Consider the following 19,947-nt stretch of genomic DNA (forward strand, 5'->3'; position numbering starts at 1 on the left):
AAAGATGAATGCGGCCAAGCACAGGGATATCCTGGACGAAAACCTTCTCCAGAGTGCTTTGGACCTCAGACTGGGCTGAAGGTTTACCTTCCAACAAGACAATGACCCTAAGCACACAGCTAAAATAACGAAGGAGTGGCTTCACAACAACTCTGTGACTGTTCTTGAATGGCCCAGCCAGAGCAATGACTTAAACCCAATTGAGCATCTCTGGAGAGACCTAAAAATAGCTGTCCACCAATGTTTACCATCCAACCTGACAGAACTGGAGAGGATCTGCAAGGAGGAATGGCAGAGGATCCCTGAATCCAGGTGTGAAAAACTTGTTGCATCTTTCCCAAAAAGACTCCTGGCTGTATTAGATCAAAAGGGGGCTTCTACTAAATACTGAGCAAAGGGTCTGAATACTTAGGACCATGTGATATTTCAGTTTTTCTTTTTTAATAAATCTGCAACAGTGTCAACAATTCTGTGTTTTTCTGTCAATATAGGGTGCTATGTGTACATTAATGAGGAAAAAAAATGAACTTAAATGATTTTAGCAAATGGCTGCAAAATAAAAAAGAGTGAAAAATTTAAGGGGGTCTGAATACTTTCCGTACCCACTGTGTGTATATATATATATATATATATATATATACACAAATATATATATTTGTGTATTTTATTTATTTATTTATATAATATATATTCAGCAGAACTAACAGAGGTTCCCACACAACTGATGTGAAGCCCTATTTTAGTGGAGGACGTTTTCTTTTTTTCAGACTTTACTCAGTGGATTTACAAAAATGGCGATAAAGACCTCCATAGTGGTAGTGGTTGGGAAAAATGTTCCCTTTTCCATTAGAGTACTCAGATGTGGCCTAGTCACTTTTAACAAATAAGTGGAATTCCTAGAACAAAAAATGGCAGACAAAATATTTTTTCACAAGTTTATATCTGTATTGGTAGGTGAGCAAGTCTACAAGAGTAACATATAGTTAATACTCGGTGCTAAAGAGGGAAAAATGACAGCAAAAGTCCTTCATCAGCTGTGCAAACGAGGCTCTTCCAAAGCTGTCAGAGTTGAAACCAGATCTATTTCTGTATGTTATAGCACTCCAGTAAACTGTCTTTATGAAAGTACTTGTGCCATTATGTAGCTGACTGGCAAGGGAATGCAATTTCATTAAGCTGAAAAGAGAAACAAGCATAAAAATGAAGGTGCCTACAACTGTTTTCTGATTGTTAATGCCGTGTTACCTGTGTCCTGGAGCATGTGACTAGTAACGCTTCAGTTCTAAATGCTAATAATCAAGATGACACAGGAGAGAACATGGGCTAGCAACATATTTTACATGTGCACTGAAGTGAACAGAGTATGTTCATGTTTATTTGACTTCTCTATGCCAAGTTTAATATGGCAAAACATCACACTTTTAATAGTTTTTTACAAAAAAAAAACATTGATCAGAAAATGTGTAGATATAAAAAAAAAAGGGAATAAAGTAAATTAGTGATAGCTTTTCCCTTTGCTTTTTTAAATGTTTAACATTGTGAGAAAATGTGCAGGGTTTTTTTGTTTTGTTTTTGTTTGTTTTTTTTGTTTTTGGTTTGTTTGTTTTACCCGAAAGTTGTCATTGTTTTTCCAATAAATGTGAAGTCTTCATACAGGTAGAGTAGTAATTATTATCATGATTTTATCATTTTGTAAAATAAGGCTATATAATATATGTTTCTGCCCCTCTCCCAAAACAGCAAAAGTGAACAAGGAAATGGTAACAGATGATGAGGTCTCAGGGGTGCATTTGTTTTATTCTTCTTTATTTTATACCATGAGGGTTCTTTTTTTTTTGTTCACCATAAAATGATTCATATTTAACATGTAGGATATTTTCATTTTGCCTAAGGGGGTATGAATTAAAGGCTGTTTTAGACTTGTTTGGTGCCTTGAAATATTATACTGCCCTCTGTTGTCATGTTTTAGGAATTACATGTGTGCACAGGTTAAGATTGAACATATATTTATTGATTTGTTTATTTACTTATTTACTTACTATTTACTTACTTAATTTAATTTTCCATAACTCTTTTATACTGATCAGGGATAGCATACCTACAGCTTCTCCAGAAAACACTAGGCACAACATGAGAAAACAAACACGCACACATACTGTATATACATATATTCCCTCCTGGGGCAATTTTGCATAGCTTGTGCACTTTAAGGCAGGAAGGAAAGGAAAATTAGGAGCTGAAGGAAAAACCCACAGGCAAAACTCTACGCAGACAATAACCCAAATTTTGGATTAAACCTTAAACCCTGAAGCTATGGAAGAGCAATTTCACATTTTACATGCTGACTTACTTTCTGCCAGAAATAAATGTCATAACTTGTAATGTTAGATTACACTTTAGCATATATTGTTATACCTTTATTTAAAATATATTTTTTTATTGTATACATATTTAAGTGTCCAGTGTTTGTTACTTGCACACTCGTTAAAGTTTCTGCATTTTCTATAACAGCCTTAACAAGAAAAATGTGTCTAAAATGACCCCCCACCACCACCCATTCACTTTATAGTCTGACAACATTTACATTTACGTTTGCGGCATTTAGCGGACGCCCTTATCCAGAGCGACGTACAAAAGTGCTTTGAGTCTCTAGCAATGAATAAATCTACACTGGTACGCAAGATTACAAACGTAATATAAATATAACTCTTGAATTCTACTAAGCAAAGGCAACACGGTAGATAAATTAATTATAGTATAGCACAGCATCTCATTGCCATGGAGCATGTCGTTCATCTGAGAAAGTTTTGCTTAAGCTTCACTTCCTTTGTACAATTTTTTTTTTTTTTTACTTTCACTTTTATACTTAAAAACAATAATTTTTGGGGCGATGTAGTAGGTAGCATTGCCATTTCAAGACCCCAGGGTCCCCAGTTCGATACTGATCTCAGGTTACTGTTTCTGCAAACTTTTCCCCATGTGTTTGTGTTTTGGTTTCCTCCAGGTTTATGTAGTTTCTTCTCACATCCTTGAAAGCATGCTCATTCATGAAAAGGATTCAACTAAATTCAATTGACTTTGTATAGCACTTCTAACAAAGGGTATTGTTGCAAAGCAGCTTTACAGATTTAAATAAAATGCGACTAAGTTTTGGCAATATGAATTAGAATTAAAATAGGTTTCTCTCTAATGTCAGTGGAAAAAGTGGCAAGGAAAGCTCCCTTAGATGGTGTAAGAAAAAAGGCTTTGAGAGGAAACACACTCAAAAGGAAACCCATTCCTCATTTGGGTGATAGTTATTTAGTAATTAACACCTTGAATAACTATTAATTGCAGTTGTAGCTCTAAGCCACTGTAAGAAGTGTTAATGTGCGCATGCCTGGCAATGAATTGGCATCTCATTTAACAGGATTTTTTATCTTATATCATGTGTTCATAGGATGGGTTCTGGATCTGCACCAAGCCTGACAAAAATGATTAAATATTTTTGTTAATTTCTATATTACAGACTAACGTGATTTGAAAAATAGCACAGAATAAGCTTTGTGTTTTAAGAGTGTTTTTGTCGGTTTTTTGTTTGTTTTTCAGGACTATCTGGCTCACATTATAGACACCAGGGATTTACCTATTAAGCCTGAGCAGGTGTGTTCTCTGTTTGGCAACATCGAAGTCATATATGAGTTAAACAGGTAAGAATGGTTTTAGAAGTGTGAGTGTGAGTGTGTGTGTGTTTGGGGTATAAACTCCAGCATAATTATTAGTTTGTTTGGGCAGCATGTTGACATGAGACAACAGGCTTAATTCTGACATTTGCAGGCAAAGTGGTGTTTACGGCCCCATGTGTTTAAACAGTTGCTCTTCAGCAGGATGTTGGGTCACATCTGATCTAACAGGGAGCCACAAGAATAGAGAACAAATGGGTCTCTTATACGCAAAAATCCTCAATAATAAAAACCTATAAAAAGAAATCTGACTAGAAAGCAGTATGATAAAGGGGATTTGGGGGGACAGAAATCTGTATTCATGTCAGATTTTTAATTAGTTGATGTCATAGTTGCATAAATAAAATTTCATCAAGCTATATTTCATTAGGGCTATAATTTAATCATACAACACATTATTCAACTTCAATCTGTCTGTTTGTTTCTTTTTTCTGTTTCTGCAGTGAGCTACTGCAGACTCTAGAAATGTGTGACAGCGACCCAGTGGCTATTGCATGTTGCTTTGTAGAAAAGGTATTTAGTCAAACACTTAAATTGCTACTATCTCTTGTATCCAGGTTTCTTAACTTTTTTACTTTTATATGCAGAGTGAAGATTTTGACATCTACACTCAATACTGCACAAACTATCCCAAGTAAGTGAAAGAGGTTACACCATATAGACAAAAGTTTATGTACACCTGACCATAAGATTTCAATGTACATCCCACTGCAGATTTAGTTTCCCTCTGCTGTTACAATTACACTCTTCTGTTAAGATGTTCCACTAGATTGTGGTTGTGGACATTTGTGCTTATTCAGCCACAAAAGCATTAGTACTGATGTAGGGTCAGGAGGCACTGGAGTGCATCAGCATTCTAATTCATCCCAAAGGTGTTCAGTAGGGTTGAGGTCAGAGCTCTATAACTGGTTACTCAACATCTTCCACTCTAAATCATGTAAAGCATATCTTCATGGAGCTTGCTTTGTGCACAGGACCATTGTCATTCTGGAACAGGTTTGAGTCTCTGTGTTTAAGCAAAGAGAAAATGTAATGCTACTGCATCCAGAGACATTTTATACAATTATGTGGCTCCAACGTTCTGGGGAAGAACCACATATGGTTGGAAAGGTCAGGTGTCACAATACTTTAGTTAAGATCATTTTTTAAAGAATATTTGAATGCAGTTCATTGTGACTGGTCATATGAAACAGTTTCTACAGTAGAGCTGGGATCCTATGTCTTCTTCAATCCAATCATTTGTTTTGGTTGTGGCCAAATGAAAATGTCAGCTACTGAGAGGAAAAAAAAGGTTTTTGGTTTATTTGCATTTCACATGTAGCTTTCATTTTGTTTGTCACTCCAAAAATGTAGAACACTGAATACAGTGCTAGATTTCCTGCCTTAGTTTAACAGTTTGCATCTATAGAAAATGCGGCTTGCAATCCATAATGCATGCCGGGTTTGGTTCATTTGCAGTTGTTTTGCGTCCGGGTTAAATTGTTTTCTTACTGCAAGTGAACCATGCTGGAATTTGCTAGAACCTGATTTAGACCTCCTTAAACAAACGATATTGGACGGGCTGTTTTGGTCTGCACTGAAGTGTGACTGGCGTGTTCTCACTTGCCCAAACAAATCACACACACAAGGGAGAACACACACCAGGGTTCAATTCGGACTAAATATTAAAAACATTTAAGGCGGGAGTTCATTTATTGGGGGAGTGGTGCCTCCAGCGGTTAAGGCGCTGAGTTACCGATCGGAAGGTCGGGGGTTAAAGACCCGGTATCGCCAATCTGCCACTCTTGGGCCCTTGAGCAAGGCCCTTAACCCTCTATGCTCCAGGGGACCCTTACGAGAAAAATAAATCAAGGACCGTGACGTCGGAGCGACGTGGGGCCGCCTTCCCGTGGGCTCACCACCTGCAGGAGGGACCGTAAGGGCCCGGTGCTGAGAGGATTGGGCAGCTTTCGAAGGCGGGGGCCTTGACAGCCCGATCCCTGGACACGGAGAAGTATCTGGGGAATCTGCTTAGACTGCTGCCCCCGCGACCCGAATTACGGATAAGCGGGAGAAGATGAAATGATGAAATTAACATTTAAGGCTTTGCTATTGGTGGATAGGTAGTTTATACACAATTAATTTGCCTTTAATAATCTTTATCTTCTCTCTTGCTTCCTTTTTAGTTCAGTTGCTACGCTTACAGAGTGCATGAGGAACAAAACACTGGCCAAATTTTTCTGGGATCGTCAGGCAACTCTCCAACATTCCCTCCCTTTGGGTGCCTACCTGCTGAAGCCTGTGCAGAGGATTTTGAAATATCACCTCCTTTTACAGGCATGTACCCCTAAATGCCCTCAAATATAACCACTCATTACACAAACAGCCACGCTCAAATGAATCTGTTTTCCAGTTAAGGCAAAATGCATTTAATGAGGTGATGTAAAATAATAATTCAAAGACAAATTTATAATTTAGTTAATTAATTAAATAAAATTGAATCAAATGCTTGGGGAAGCCTTCTATTAACCTTTGACATGTTTCATTTCAGTCTAAAAATTTTCAAATCAGTATTTTGTGATTGCTCCTGGCATAATTTGTTCTTCTTTCATGTGACCGCTATTCAGACCACCGTGCTGTAGGACACTCTTAATAGTAAACATACCTACATACAGTATATTAAAACCAGAAACGTCTTTACTAATTATTTTGTAGGTTTGTGGTTAAGTGTAAACCAAGTTTGTTCATACCTGTGAGTTCATTTCCTGAACAGTACAGTATCTCTGTGGACCCCAAATATTTTAGAGTTCAACAATGCAAGTGCACAGGACTTTCTCTTTTTTTCCCCCGAGTTGTTTGGATTTTGTGATGGTAATATGAGCAAAAACAAAAAAAAGAGTCTGCCTCTTGAGGTAGCTAAAATTCATTCCATCAATTTCTGGATTAAAGAGTACATAAAGCATTTGACTCTTTTGACTGGAATTCTGATGTAGTGAATCAAAGCTGAAATAATCTTTTGTGTAATCGGTTGTTTCTTAACAATGCAGGTGCAATAATTGGCTTGCTAAAAGAAATGTATGGAAACATGAAATGTTTAGAGTAGGTGTATCCTTTGGCCTCAACTGTACCAGTTTAGCCATACACGTTATTTATGGCTCTTTTCCTTAGTAATGTCATTTCGATGCAAGCACACATGAATCATACGTCTCTTCCTTACACATCTCAGGCTGGACATGTAGCTAAACTGACAGAGCTCTGTTTACTGACTATATTTATGCTGCTTTGTTGTTTTAGGAAATCGCCAAACATTTTGACCCTGAGGAAGAGGGCTATGATGTGGTGGAAGAGGCCATAGTCACAATGACAGGAGTGGCCTGGTACATCAATGACATGAAGAGGAAGCATGAGCATGCTGTGAGGCTGCAGGTGATCAGCCATTTGCCTCTGCTTTGCATTCATCACAGTGCTTTTCAGTACACATGTTGGAATTGGGCATTTATTTACATGCGTAGCATTTCCCAGATTTCATTAAGACAAGAGCCATTTATGTTTTGTCCATTACACTTTTTTAAGCACAGTTAAAACACTAAATTACTACTTTAGCCATGAAGTGGTTTGTAAAAGGTCAAGTAAGGCTACATCATGTCCAAAAGCTAACCTGCCATTTGGTATTTCATTAAATAAAAAATGCTGACAAAGACTAAATCTAATTTTTTCAGTGTAGAAAGTACTAGAACGTATTGCAAGGAAACAAATGAAATTGTGCTTTTATTTGCATTTTAAAAAGTTTGAATGATAGTTTGTAAAAGCCACTCTTTAAACCTGAATCAGTCAAATTGCCTCTCCATTGAATTAATAGAAAACCATAAGGAGCTCTGTGTCTTTGTGCTCTGTGTGACACCAACTCCTTCTCAAACTCTTTATCAGTGGACTGTTATCGATGTGTAATGTTATCGACATCCTCATCTCAGTCGAAGGAACACGTGTTTTTTAATAAAAGAATTGCTTCACTACCCCACGTCATTGTTTGCTCGACTGTTGTGAAAGACTTTAAATACTCTTTCATCTACGCTTTGCTTTTAGAAGTTTGTTTCAGAGATTTCTCAGAAGGAGACGCTAAACCAAGCTTAAGACTGCAGTTATATAATTCTTCTATCTGCTAAATTCTTTTTCGTTTGGCACTGACAGGACCCAATTAGACTTGGGGTGGGGTTGAAGCTCATGTTCATTAGTGAGTCATTACACATAATTACACATAATTACAAACAGAATAATGAGGAAATACAGGCAATAATTTGATCTCTAAGTGGATTAACCAATCGACTGATTAGACAAAGAAACAAACTTAATCCAAGCAGGTCCCCAAACTGAGATCTTTTTGCTGTTTACAATACAATTCGGATGGTAAGAGGACCAATATTGTATAGCCTGCTGTTGCCATCGTAAAACATTTTATTTAGTTTAGTTTAGTTAGTTATACTCAGAGTTTAAAAAATACTTTCAAAATAGTACCCTATACCAGTATAAGTTACAATTATATCATTAAAGTGCAATATGTAAAGAAAAGATTTTACTTTAGTTGATGAACTGATACCAGGTGTAGCAATGCATTCTAAAGGGGAACTTGTTTGTTTTTTTTCCACAGGAGATTCAGTCCCTCCTCATCAACTGGAAAGGACCAGACCTTACTGCATACGGTGAGCTCGTCCTTGAAGGAACCTTCCACGTCCACCGTGCAAAGAATGAAAGGACGCTGTTCCTCTTTGACAAAATGCTTCTCATCACTAAGAAGAGAGGAGAGCATTATGTCTACAAGACCCATATAATGGTACTTACCAGTCTGTTCTTAGGTGTGGTTGTTTGTTCATTATTGTTCCTATAATGTTTTGCCAGATTTAGAACAAATCCTGGTGAATTAGGTTTTAAAAGTATAAGCAAGTAGATTCTAGAAGCTTATAGGCGAGTATTAAGCTGCTGTCTAAACCGTATATGTGCCATATTGCTAATTGAAAAAATGAAGAATTTCCCTTCCTTCCAAATGGAGATCATATTGTATCTGTTAATTTACTCCGAAGATTCATCATGGTTAAGCAGTTTCCTCTCATTTCCGTTTAACATCCTCAATTTCTAATTCTCTATTAATTAAAATAATCTTTCTCTGATTCTAAAGCCCATTGCAAGCCTAAACTAAGAGATTCAGGGCTAAGAGTTAGGTAAAAAAAAATTAAATATGAAAAGTGTTTAGGTATTTGGATGACCTTGATCCTCATGTTTTTATGTTCTATTTTCAGTGTTCCACTTTAATGCTGATTGAAAGTGCCAAGGACTCTTTTCGCTTCAGTGTGACCCACTACAAACATCCTAAACAACCACACACAGTACAGGTCTGTAGGACTATTACTATAATATTCTGTTCATCCAGAAGAAAGCAGAATTTAAATTTGACTGTTATTTGGTTTGTGTAACTTATCCTTTGCACATTTACAGGCCAAAACTGTTGAGGAGAAAAAACTGTGGGCTCATCACATAAAGCGGCTTATTCTGGAAAACCATCATGTCATCATACCGCAGACAGTAGGCAACCTGAACATAAATAATACAAATGTATTATAATTTGCTACATACGATATCTAAGATGTATCTTGCATTTTTAATGCTTTTAGGCCAAAGATGCGATTCTGGACATGAGATCTGCTGGTGAGTTGGTACAATTTTCTTGGCTGATGTTGCATTGAAACCTACAGTGCAGTGTCAGCATGTAGGGTACAGAGAAAAGCAAGTGTTTATCACTTGATGTGTGTTTTCTTGGTGTTGTAGGCCCAGTGAAGTATCGCTACAGTCCTGAAAGACAAAACAAGGGTGAGGACCTTCTAATGGGAGGACTGAAAGAGCGAAGGAGATCAGGTAAATCTTTTGCAATTTTATGCTTCTGCTCAAAAGGCATATTCATATGACATCACATCCAAGATTTATTTGGCTTTTTTGGTCACGATTTGTCTCCATGCTTTGAATCACCACATAGTTTATTCAAGCACAGGCTTGTTCTGAGTTTTCAGTATGCTTTTGTTATTGATAAGGTTTCATTTTCTCCTCATGTTAGCTCATTATTTTTATATTAGTTCAGTCTGATATCACTGTCATCGGTGTATTGTTTTTGGCTAATCGTGCCATGTATGTTTTCAGTTTGTGTGTACTTGTTTCTCACTAGTTGAGTCTAGTTTTGCATTAAAGTAATTCAAGCATTTGCATCCTGTTGTGAAATTGTGTTTTGAGCTTGCATATTTAATATCCAGTGTTTGTATTGTGGATTTTATGATTTATAATTACACTCTTGGTGTCACCCAAATAAGGATGGTTCCCCTTTGAGTCTGGTTCATCTCAAGGTTTCTTCCTAATACCATCTAAGGGAGTTTTTCCTTGCCCCAGTCATCCCAGGCTTGTTCATTAGGGATACATCTACATATACTTAAATTTAAAAGAAAACTTAACATTTTCTGTAAAGCTGCTTTGAGACAATGTTTATTGTAAAAATTGCAAAAGAAATAAACTTGAATTGAATTAGTAGTATTCAGTGCAATCTCAGATCTTTCAAATGATTTATTTGAATGAAATACTTGTTAACTGTTCCTTTTTTTCATTTGTTCTTAGAGCCATTTAACAGAGTTAAACAGAACATGAGAACCACGAAAGGTACCTGTTCCCTCCTCCATCATGAAGTGACCTCTTCTATAACACTTTAAGAACACTCCTAAAAATGGAGTCTACTAAATGTGTCTAAAAATGAATCCATTGTGTCTTTCATGTTGTTCAGATTTGTAGGCATCTTCACTATAAATATCTACTGACAGAATGATAATGACAGGTTATTCCAGTTAATAATCAGCAAACATAACAAAAGAAAGTCAAAACAGAAGTGCTTTATGTAGAGCCACCATACTTGGATGTTGTCATCAGCAGATAGATGCTCGCCCCTTACCATCTTTTCTTAGTCTGCTTGGCTTCAAAGCCTTACAGTATCCAAGTGGTCTCTCCGATAGATCAAAGACCAAAGCCCACATCCTCCAGCCTCACACATAATGATGTTAATTATGTAGCCCATCAGCAGGAGCCTTTGTCTTGCATCGGCCCCTTTCAGTCTGTGGGCTTGATTTGGCCTCTGATCACTGGTTCCCCTATTACGCATTCTAATTAGCAGATAATGAAAAAAAGCCTATTTTATGTTAGCCATTTGTTTCCTCTCCTATGAGTCTCTCTCTCTTTCTTTTCTCTTATTGTTAAGTGATTTTAAAGCTGACTTAAATATGTGTTATGTTCATAAATGTGTGCCTCCCTAATTTGCTTAGAAATTACTATTTGACTAAAATTGGGGTTTTCCTCCCCAATGCAAATCAGATTATGTTTTTACAAGTAAAGAAGTCAGTGGCGTATCCAGTTGAGCAAAGGCTTGGTTCCCAAAATAAAAATGTCAGGCTAGAAAAAATATTAATATGTTGAGTTGTCATGAATGATAATGGTATTGTTATTTAACAGTTTATTTTTGTTTTCTCTCTTTCATTGCCCTGGGATCGTCTTTCTTCTTTGCATCATCCTGTAGAAACTCTGAAGGTAAGCCTTCACACAATGTAATGTTTATACACTGCCCGTCGAAAAAAAAGTCACACACACTAATATTTCGACGGACCGCCTTTAGCATTGATCACGGCACGCATTCAGCGTGGCATAGTTTCGATAAGCTTCTGCAATGTCACAACATTTAGAGTTGCAGTAATTATTCACCAAGATCTTATGTCGATAGGAGAGACGCTGTGCAAAGTCTTCTCCAGGACATCCCAAAGATTCTCACTGGGGTTAAGGTCTGGTCTGGTGGCCAATCCATGTGTGAAAATAATGCCCCCTGAACCACTCTTTCACAATTTGAGCCCGATGAATCCTGCAATGTCAATAATTTGACCCTTTTTAAACATCTTTTCCACAACCACGGGATGTGTCTTCCGACATGGCTGTTTAAGAAATAAGAAGCTACTCACTGCTACAGTTAAATAACTTGTAAATAATTATCCATGTGGTAATTATCCAATGGGTTTTAATTTCACCTCTTATATAATAATAATATTATATAATAAAAATGGTGAAACAGAAATGCTGCATTAATTCTGCGTTAATAAAAAGTGTTGTTAAAATAAATTTGTGTACATATATATATATATATATATATATATATATATATATATATATATATATATATATATACTATAAAATTGTAAGTATGTATATATCTATGTATTTTTATTTTTTTTTTATTCCACTTTCTTTGTTTAAACCGGACCAGCATTCTTTAGAATACGCTTAAGTAATTGGATTTTTCTGTAATTATAGATCCATATAACTTGCTTTACCATCAGCTCAAACAACAGAGCATGTAGCAACAGCTTTTTGTGCACTACTGTGTATAACTGTATCTTTACACTCCAGCATGCTGACAGCGTGGGTACTCTGCTGTCGGCCAGCAGCCAGGGTTCCCTGCAGGCTGCAGTTAGTGCCTCCACCTTGGGTTCTGGCACGGACGAAGCAGAGACCGAGAGACCCGTAAATGAGGAGAGCACAGCCGGGTGGCTCTCCCTGGACTGGCTGAGCATGACTGGTTTTGAAACACCATTCCAAAGAGAGAAAGAAGAGCAAAAGGAGGAAAAAGGCCAGAGTGAAAAAGATGAAGAGGTTCTGGTGAAAGACGAGCAGGTAGCTGACTTTGCCAGCTCAGTGTTGGCCGCCATCTCCTGCTGGCGCTATAAGGCCAGGGCTTTGCTTTTCGCACGGGTCCCAATGGTGAGGCTCACTGTCACTATCTGCTTTTTTTCCCTTCCATCTGCTTAGCCATGTCATTCGACTGCTCTATTCTAAACACCCATGCAAGCTATATTTCCTCTCCGTGTTCCTCTGATGGCTGCTACTGGAAGGGGCTTAACTTTCACATTTACATGGCTCTGCTCATGTTTTAAATCTCATAAGGATTTAGAACATATCTTTTATGCATGGAAATTATTCTACATTAGAAGCATGTCATTTCTTTATGCATGGTTATTATATTGGTGAGCATGGCAATACACTTTTTGCATTAAACAAAAAAGATGTGGAAAAAACAGTGCTTCAATAAATCAATTTTCCATTAAGAAAAAATATGGAAAAAATGTTCAATAAAGGTAGGATAACTCTATATGAGAATAACATACATTTCACTAAAGTTGGCAATACTCTCCCCCTAGCTGAACTTTCCAGATTTGCTTATAACATTGCTATTTACTGCTCTGATGCATGCTCAAGATATATGGAATGAAGTATATTACAGTAGTCCATTGTCAGTATAAAATAAAAGTCAGTCGCACTTTACAGTCAGGCTTCAGTCCTCACATTGTAGAAAGTCACATGATACACACGGGTCTGTTTGTGTGCACATGGACTGCGATTTATTCAGCTGGTAACTAGTTTTCGTTGTTTACACCAGCCCCTGGAACAGCATTAAGATAACAATCTGCACTAATGATGATTAATTATCTCCTCAGTTTTGACTGCCGATAGGATTTTGCCGTATTTGTGAATTTGTTGCTTGAGGTTTAACATTTATTGAGAGATACAGTGGCTTTAGAGGTCTAAAAGTAATTATAAGTGAGGAAAATAGTTAGATATCCTGGTGTGATGCATCAACTTGAGGAAGTGCAAAAGGTCTAGTTTTCTAGAGAATCATGTATCAATGTTTTATTTTTCTTTTACCACAGTAATTATTGCTTTAGTTACATTTAATGACAATTTTCTTATTACAGTTGCTGCTTACATTTTAGCAACACATATCGTCACAGTAGCATTACATATTTAAAGTCCTAAATTAGTTCCAATAAGTTTATCCATAATTAGCAAGCCTGTGGTGACTGTGGCAAGGAAAAACTACTTGAGAGGAACCAAACTCAAAAGGGAACTCATACTCATCTGGGTGACACAAGATGTCCATTCATTACAGATTCATCTTTGTTGGTGATTATCAATGGTTTACTAATACACACTTAAGTGCAACAATTTTCATACCAATTGTAGCCCTAGTCCTCAAGTACCGTATTTTCCGGACTATAAGCCGCTACTTTTTTCCCACTCTTTGAACCCCGTGGCTTAAACAACGAAGCGCCTAATTTATGGATTTTTCCTGGGTTTTTCCCGGGTTCACAAGCTTCAAGCCAAAAAACTGAGCCCCCATAACATTAGACCAATGAAATTGCAGAACGGGTTCAGGTGAACCAATGAAACTCTTTATATTAAATTAGATGGGCTCCCACTGAATCGGGCCGCACCACATCATAAATATGGATGATGTTCCTCTGACGTTTGACCTGCCGTTCACTCGGACTGTCTACAGGAAATGCGAATCATTCGTCACGCTGAAAACAACCGGGCATGAAAACACTTCACCTGTGTTCTGAGCTGCACGGCATCAGGAGAAAAGCTTCACCGATGGTGATTTTTAAACGCACGACGATGCCAAAAGATAAACTCCCGAGAGAAATTGTTGTGAATGGAAGGAGGAAGACAGTGAACAATGACTTTCTTGGTAGGCTACTGTTTAGATACAAGCCGTGTAACAGACACTGTCTTTCATTAAAGCCTGTGTAAAGTTCATAAGTTTCATTGTAGACACCTGCGGCTTATAGACATGTGCGGCTTATTTATGTTCAAAATAAAAATCTTTGTCAAATTCAGTGGGTGCGGCTTATATTTGGGTGCGCTTAATAGTCCGGAAATTACGGTATACATTTTCTAATAGAAACAATAACCTATTAGAACTTCAACACTTCCAACACTAAACAGTTTCCAAGGTGAAGAACACAAACTGGCCAGCAGCTTATACTTTGATAAGAAGTCGGAACATAGTCAGAACTGATTTATATAAAATGAATGAATATTGAATAATGAATATTTTTAAGCGATCAGATTAGAGAATTCAGCACCACGCTTATATCTGGATATCTATTATTATAAGAACTTTACAAGTGATGTTACAGGAGGCCAGGTCTGTTTTGAGAACTGCTCAGTTTGAATTGTTAATAGCACGTTGAGTCCATATGAATGAGATTCTGTGATTGAAGTTTGACTTCAAAGAAAAATTTCACTGTCAGATTTTTGGAGGTGGGAGATGGATATGCTATATTCAGACTAGCTCTTTGGTTCCCAATTTCACCAAAGGGTTTCATTATGTTTCATTATGTTTGATGCCCATCATACAGAAAGCAGTTTCTAAAGGTCACCACAATGCACTAAAGCTTTTGCTTGAATTGTAGCCGTTTAAAAAAACGATGACGTAGTACTCAGAGAGAGTTCACTCCAGTTTACATGAAAGCACATTTAAATAGGATTTGTACCGTTATATTTTATTGTTCTTTTATTTTTGTTGCTTCCGTTTTATATTTAAGAACAGAGTTAGGGAGCAGGCTATGGAGGAGAAACTGGTGGAATCTAAGAGAAGCCAATCTGCCTTCGAAGGAGACCAGAGTGAGAATTCTGCTGTATGTGAAGAGGTAAGATGGGCGCAATATATAATGCGTTTGATTATATTTCATTACATAGAAAACATGTCTGCAGTCCCTGCAAAATGGGCAAAGAAACCCACTACTGTTACTGCATTAATGTTTCACAGCAGCAGGGTTGCCTGTTCAATCCTGAACTTACGTAAGTGTCTCTGGGCATTTTGCATCTTCTTCCTGTGTTCATGTGGGTTTCCTTCTAGCACTCCATGCTGGTAGGTGAATGAGAAATTCTAGATTCTCCCTACATACAATTCTAGGTTTTCCTAACACACTTGATTGGTCTGATATGGATCTAGATCCTCTAAACAACCCTAACCAGGATAAAAAAGGTTATTGATGATGACTGAATGACCTACCATGATGCAAATGTCTTTTATCTTATGAATCTTGTCGTATTTTATATATATTTAAAAAGCATGCTGTATGTTCATGTTTTGGCATAATTGAACAAGTCCCTATCAGAAACAGTAATTGATTTTTCTTCTCCCCATTAGGAATGTTCTGAGGATCATTGTTCACCACAAGTTTCTCTGCCTGCAAAAGAAGAGGAAGAAGATGAAGATGAAGAAGAAGAAGAAGAAGAAGAAAGAGCTCAACAGTCACACATTATTTCTCAGGATGAAAGCAGAGTGGATGAAGAGATTGTGGAGGTTACTATTGAGTCACTGTCCCAAGCCCACAATGAGATCCAACTAGAGGACGAGAGCAATCATTCAAGAACAAACTTCTCAGAAGATGTAGAGGACCTGGGGGATGATGAAGAAGAAATAGATGATGATGAAGATGAGGAAGAAGTGTCATCAAGAACTGAATCGAAGAGCATCTTGCCAACATCTGTTCTAGATAAAGCCAGTGTTATTGTTGAACACTTTGTTAGCAGTCTCTCTCGGCAAAGCAGTGTGGCAGTTGATGACATGTTATCTCTGGGTTGCTCTTCATCTCAGACCGGAAGTAGGAGAAGTAGTGTGTTCAGCCTCAATGCTGAGCTGCTGGACAAGGAAAAGACACAAGAGATAAGCTGCTCGTCTCCTGAGCCAGTAACTTTTCAACTTGTACCAGAATCTTTTGCCTCAGCCACTCTTGGAGACAGGCTAGTCACACCTGACCAAAGAGCTCAAACAAAACCAGATACACTTTCCAAAAAGGACAGGATGCTTATCCATAAGATCAAGCAATACTATGAGCATGCTGAAGAACAGGATGAGAATTTCAGCATCAAACGCAGGGAAAGCCTCTCTTATATTCCTGCAGGATTAGTCCGCGATCTTAGCCGACAGCTCAATGGCCTTCCCACTGAAGAAGCTGCGGCAAGTCACAAGAAGGCCTCAAAAGTCACAAGACCTACTTCTTGGTCAGTTTTTGAACTTCCAGGACTGGAGAAAGAGAAGAATTCCACAGAGGTCATGGAAACAGAGATTCTGTCTAGTATAGACATACAAAAAGATATGGAAAGGTCTCAGGTTGTTGCTCAGACAACTGATAAAGAAGAGGATTTTCAAACCTCTTCTGAGATGATAAAAGTTTGGCAAGACATGGAGGTTGAAATCAATGAAACTTCTAAAAAGCCTCAAAATGCTTTTAAAGATAACATAAATAGCATAGGTGTCAGCCCTACCCAGGACCAAAGGGGACAGGAACGTTCTTATTGTGATATTTGTGAACCTCTCCAAATAATAGAAGAATTTGACAGCATGGCTGGACAAGGGACCTCAATGCCTTCCCCACTTATCGGATTTCAAGGCAAAGAACATACTGGGGACAGCTTATACAGTGATGAAATTCAAAAAAGACAGAATAAACATGCTCCACTACCTAAGATTGTCTCACTGAGGTCAGGCTCAGAAGATGACCTAATGATACAAGATATGGAGAAAATGAAGAACAAAGTATTCCAGCTAGCAAGGCAATACAGTCAGCGAATTAAGAATAACAGGCCTGTTGTGAGACAAAGAGAAAAGTTGTCAGATATTAACTTTTGCCATAAAAACCTGTCCTCTGTTGTGGAGGACAAAACTCAAGAGAACGAGATGGGTAAGTACTTTCAAGCCAGTTTAAAGCAAGACCTGTGTTTATCCTTTAAAGTTCCCTCCAAAATGACTTTAATATAACTGAATAAAGTTATATAATTTATATTTCATTTTAATCACAATTTAATCTAATCTAATAATTATCTAATTAAATCTAGTTTTCTGTTTTTTATGCTGCTATTATAAATTTACAAATTACCTTATTTAATTGTAAGGTGTTATTGGTTATAGCTTCACTTAATTACACACTCTTTGTTTAAATATCTGTAGGTATGCAGAGCCCGGCACGATCACTCGTTTCATGTGAGCACGAAAACTCCAGTTCATCACTGAGCCCCTGCTCCCTGGGCAGTCCTCAACTACAGTCCACTATCAGACAACATACACTGGATCAACAAAGTCCAGTCTACACTGAGAGCTTTAATTGGCCAGATGTAAGAGAGCTGCGTTCCAAATACTCACGCCCGAGTCCTCAATTATTCTCAATTAATCGCAGTTGCTCTGTCTCAGAACAAATACTTGAAGTTGGACGAAATAATCCCATAGCCCATCAAAGCTGCTCCTGTTCCAGCCCTGTTAACGACCCCCACACAACACAAATTAAAGACACATCCACTACCCATTCCATGGACAAGGGACCTGCAGGACAGGGTGTGGGTAAACTGCGCAAAAGCAGTTCTTTGGACCACGTGGTGGGACCGCTTCATCTAAAACAACAAACAAACCTTGCAGACATCCAAATGAACTATTATATATCTGGCCAGGCCACCCTGCCCAATGAAAACAAGATCATTATAGTAGAAAGAATTACTAAGATTGAAAATAATGGTCTTGGAGCCGATGAAGAGAAGAAATATGAACTTCATAGAGACCAACTAAGGTGTTCAGACAGCGCTGAAACATCTATGCCGGGTTCATTTGAAAAAGCAGAGAACAGCCAACACAGTTCAGTCAAAAACCTGCGGGAGAAGTTTCAAAACCTCGGTTCATATACATGAATGTTCTTGTAAGCTGATGTCAGACTTTTCTATTATTGTACATTACTGCGCACAAGTTCAGTGTTTTTATACAACAATTCCTAAGCATAGAGTCTTCAATCCATGTGTTCATTATGTAAAATATAGATTGTTAATAATAATAGGAGTTTTCAAAAGAGTATTTGTATATAATTATGCTGTATTAATTGAATTAAATGGTGAAAGGAAATGTATAAACTCAGACCTCATCTGAAATATTTGACACTTTATGTAATTTAATTTATTGTTTATAAGCATATTACATGATTTTAAATGCTAAAAAATGCTAGTAAATCAAAAGCTAACCAAAAGCCTTTTTGTACATAGACACACTCTATCTATCTATCTATCTATCTATCTATCTATCTATCTATCTATCTATCTATCTATCTATCTATCTATCTATCTATCTATAGATAGCTGAGGGTCAATAGATAGATAAATGTGTGTGTAAATGTATATAAGCTTTTAGTTATTTTCTACATGACACTGGTAAGATTTCTCAGGATGCCTATTTGCTATTTCAAGATTTTTATCATTTACCATTATTCATTCATTCTTTCATTTTTATGTACTCTATGTAATTGTTCTCTGGAGTGTCCAGTAGCCGTACTTCCATAGCAATCAAGTATAATCTGAATTATGGCCAGTTATGTGTCTAATGGGTATGGAAGATAGCTTGTAAGTGCTGTAGACTTTACCTTACTGTATGTTTATTCTCATAAAGCTGTCAATTACCAGTAACAATAGCTAATGTGTATGGCTTCAATTAACAAGGTGTACAGTAGATAAAATTGGAGATGAATGCACTTTGAGCTCATACGTCTGTTTGTTTTCTATCCATATAATTTGTGATTATCTACTGTAAATTTGTTTATCATTTTTTTTATATTTCTTAAAAAAAAAAAGCATACTGTATAAGTAGGCAGTGTTCATTTTTTGTTCATTTTACAATAACTCATAACAGGGGCTTCACGTTACATCCAAGGTTTCTATAGAAAATGGTCTTTACAATCATCACATTCATCTTGAACATAGATACAATTTTGAATATTCATTATGTATTAAATAAATAAATAAATATGTAAGTATGTCATTGATACAGTAAATAAATTCAGAAAATATTAAAGCAATGCTCATCAAAGAATAAGGAATACTTCCATAATGGGCCAAAACATCTGACAGCCAAACAGAAATTTAGTATTTATTAAAAGAAATGGCATTCACTGTGATATAAAACTTAATAAGCATCTTCAGGATCATGCTGAGGTGATGCATCAAATTTCCTACCTGTATCTACTGCTCAAATGTTACTATGATGTGATTAAAATGCTTACATGTGCCATTTATTGCTTCCACTCTTTGTACAATTTTGACCAGATTTGGGTCTCATCATTTTGGCACCCTGCTGCCCATTTCTTCATCCAGATCTTTTAAAGTCAGTGAGCTCATTAACTTGTCATGGTTAAAACTTACACATTATAAGTGAAACTATTTGCAAAATCTGCATAGGGTAGGAAACAGAATTGAGTAGTTCACCTCGCGACTCTTCTAGTCTGAGTCGTTTGTTCTTTGATCACGTGACTCCTGATATGCACACGAAACAGGATGTATGGAGTAGTTTATCTCATGATTCATC

General features: G+C 37.1%; 1 protein-coding gene and 1 long non-coding RNA gene across 6 annotated transcripts in view; one reads left to right on the top strand and one right to left on the bottom strand.

Annotated features, from left to right (window-relative positions):
* The window catches only part of LOC310731156, a 282,526-nt gene extending 279,169 nt beyond the window's left edge, over positions 1-3,357 (bottom strand). The window contains exon 1 of the long non-coding RNA XR_014535084.1: positions 2,585-3,357. This is a non-coding gene — a long non-coding RNA (uncharacterized lncRNA). The remainder of the gene's footprint in view (positions 1-2,584) is intronic.
* The window catches only part of LOC310731072 (pleckstrin homology domain-containing family G member 3-like), a 48,589-nt gene extending 28,936 nt beyond the window's left edge, over positions 1-19,653 (top strand). For 2 of the 5 annotated variants that reach the window (XM_083550422.1, XM_083550425.1), the window contains 16 exons: positions 3,589-3,689; positions 4,166-4,235; positions 4,310-4,356; positions 5,888-6,038; positions 6,996-7,127; positions 8,347-8,529; positions 8,993-9,085; positions 9,189-9,275; positions 9,365-9,398; positions 9,519-9,605; positions 10,350-10,391; positions 11,296-11,306; positions 12,174-12,524; positions 15,152-15,256; positions 15,760-17,296; positions 17,563-19,653. In XM_083550422.1, the coding sequence (XP_083406548.1) occupies positions 3,589-3,689; positions 4,166-4,235; positions 4,310-4,356; positions 5,888-6,038; positions 6,996-7,127; positions 8,347-8,529; positions 8,993-9,085; positions 9,189-9,275; positions 9,365-9,398; positions 9,519-9,605; positions 10,350-10,391; positions 11,296-11,306; positions 12,174-12,524; positions 15,152-15,256; positions 15,760-17,296; positions 17,563-18,290 (3,759 nt within the window). In that variant the 3' untranslated portion in view covers positions 18,291-19,653. The remainder of the gene's footprint in view (positions 1-3,588; positions 3,690-4,165; positions 4,236-4,309; positions 4,357-5,887; positions 6,039-6,995; positions 7,128-8,346; positions 8,530-8,992; positions 9,086-9,188; positions 9,276-9,364; positions 9,399-9,518; positions 9,606-10,349; positions 10,392-11,295; positions 11,307-12,173; positions 12,525-15,151; positions 15,257-15,759; positions 17,297-17,562) is intronic. The other 3 variants (XM_083550423.1, XM_083550426.1, XM_083550424.1) reach the window with 2 other exon arrangements.
* Positions 19,654-19,947: the final 294 nt, after the last annotated feature.

Source organism: Silurus aristotelis, assembly GCF_946808225.1.
Source record: "Silurus aristotelis genome assembly, chromosome: 9".
Taxonomy (NCBI): Eukaryota; Metazoa; Chordata; class Actinopteri; order Siluriformes; family Siluridae; genus Silurus; species Silurus aristotelis.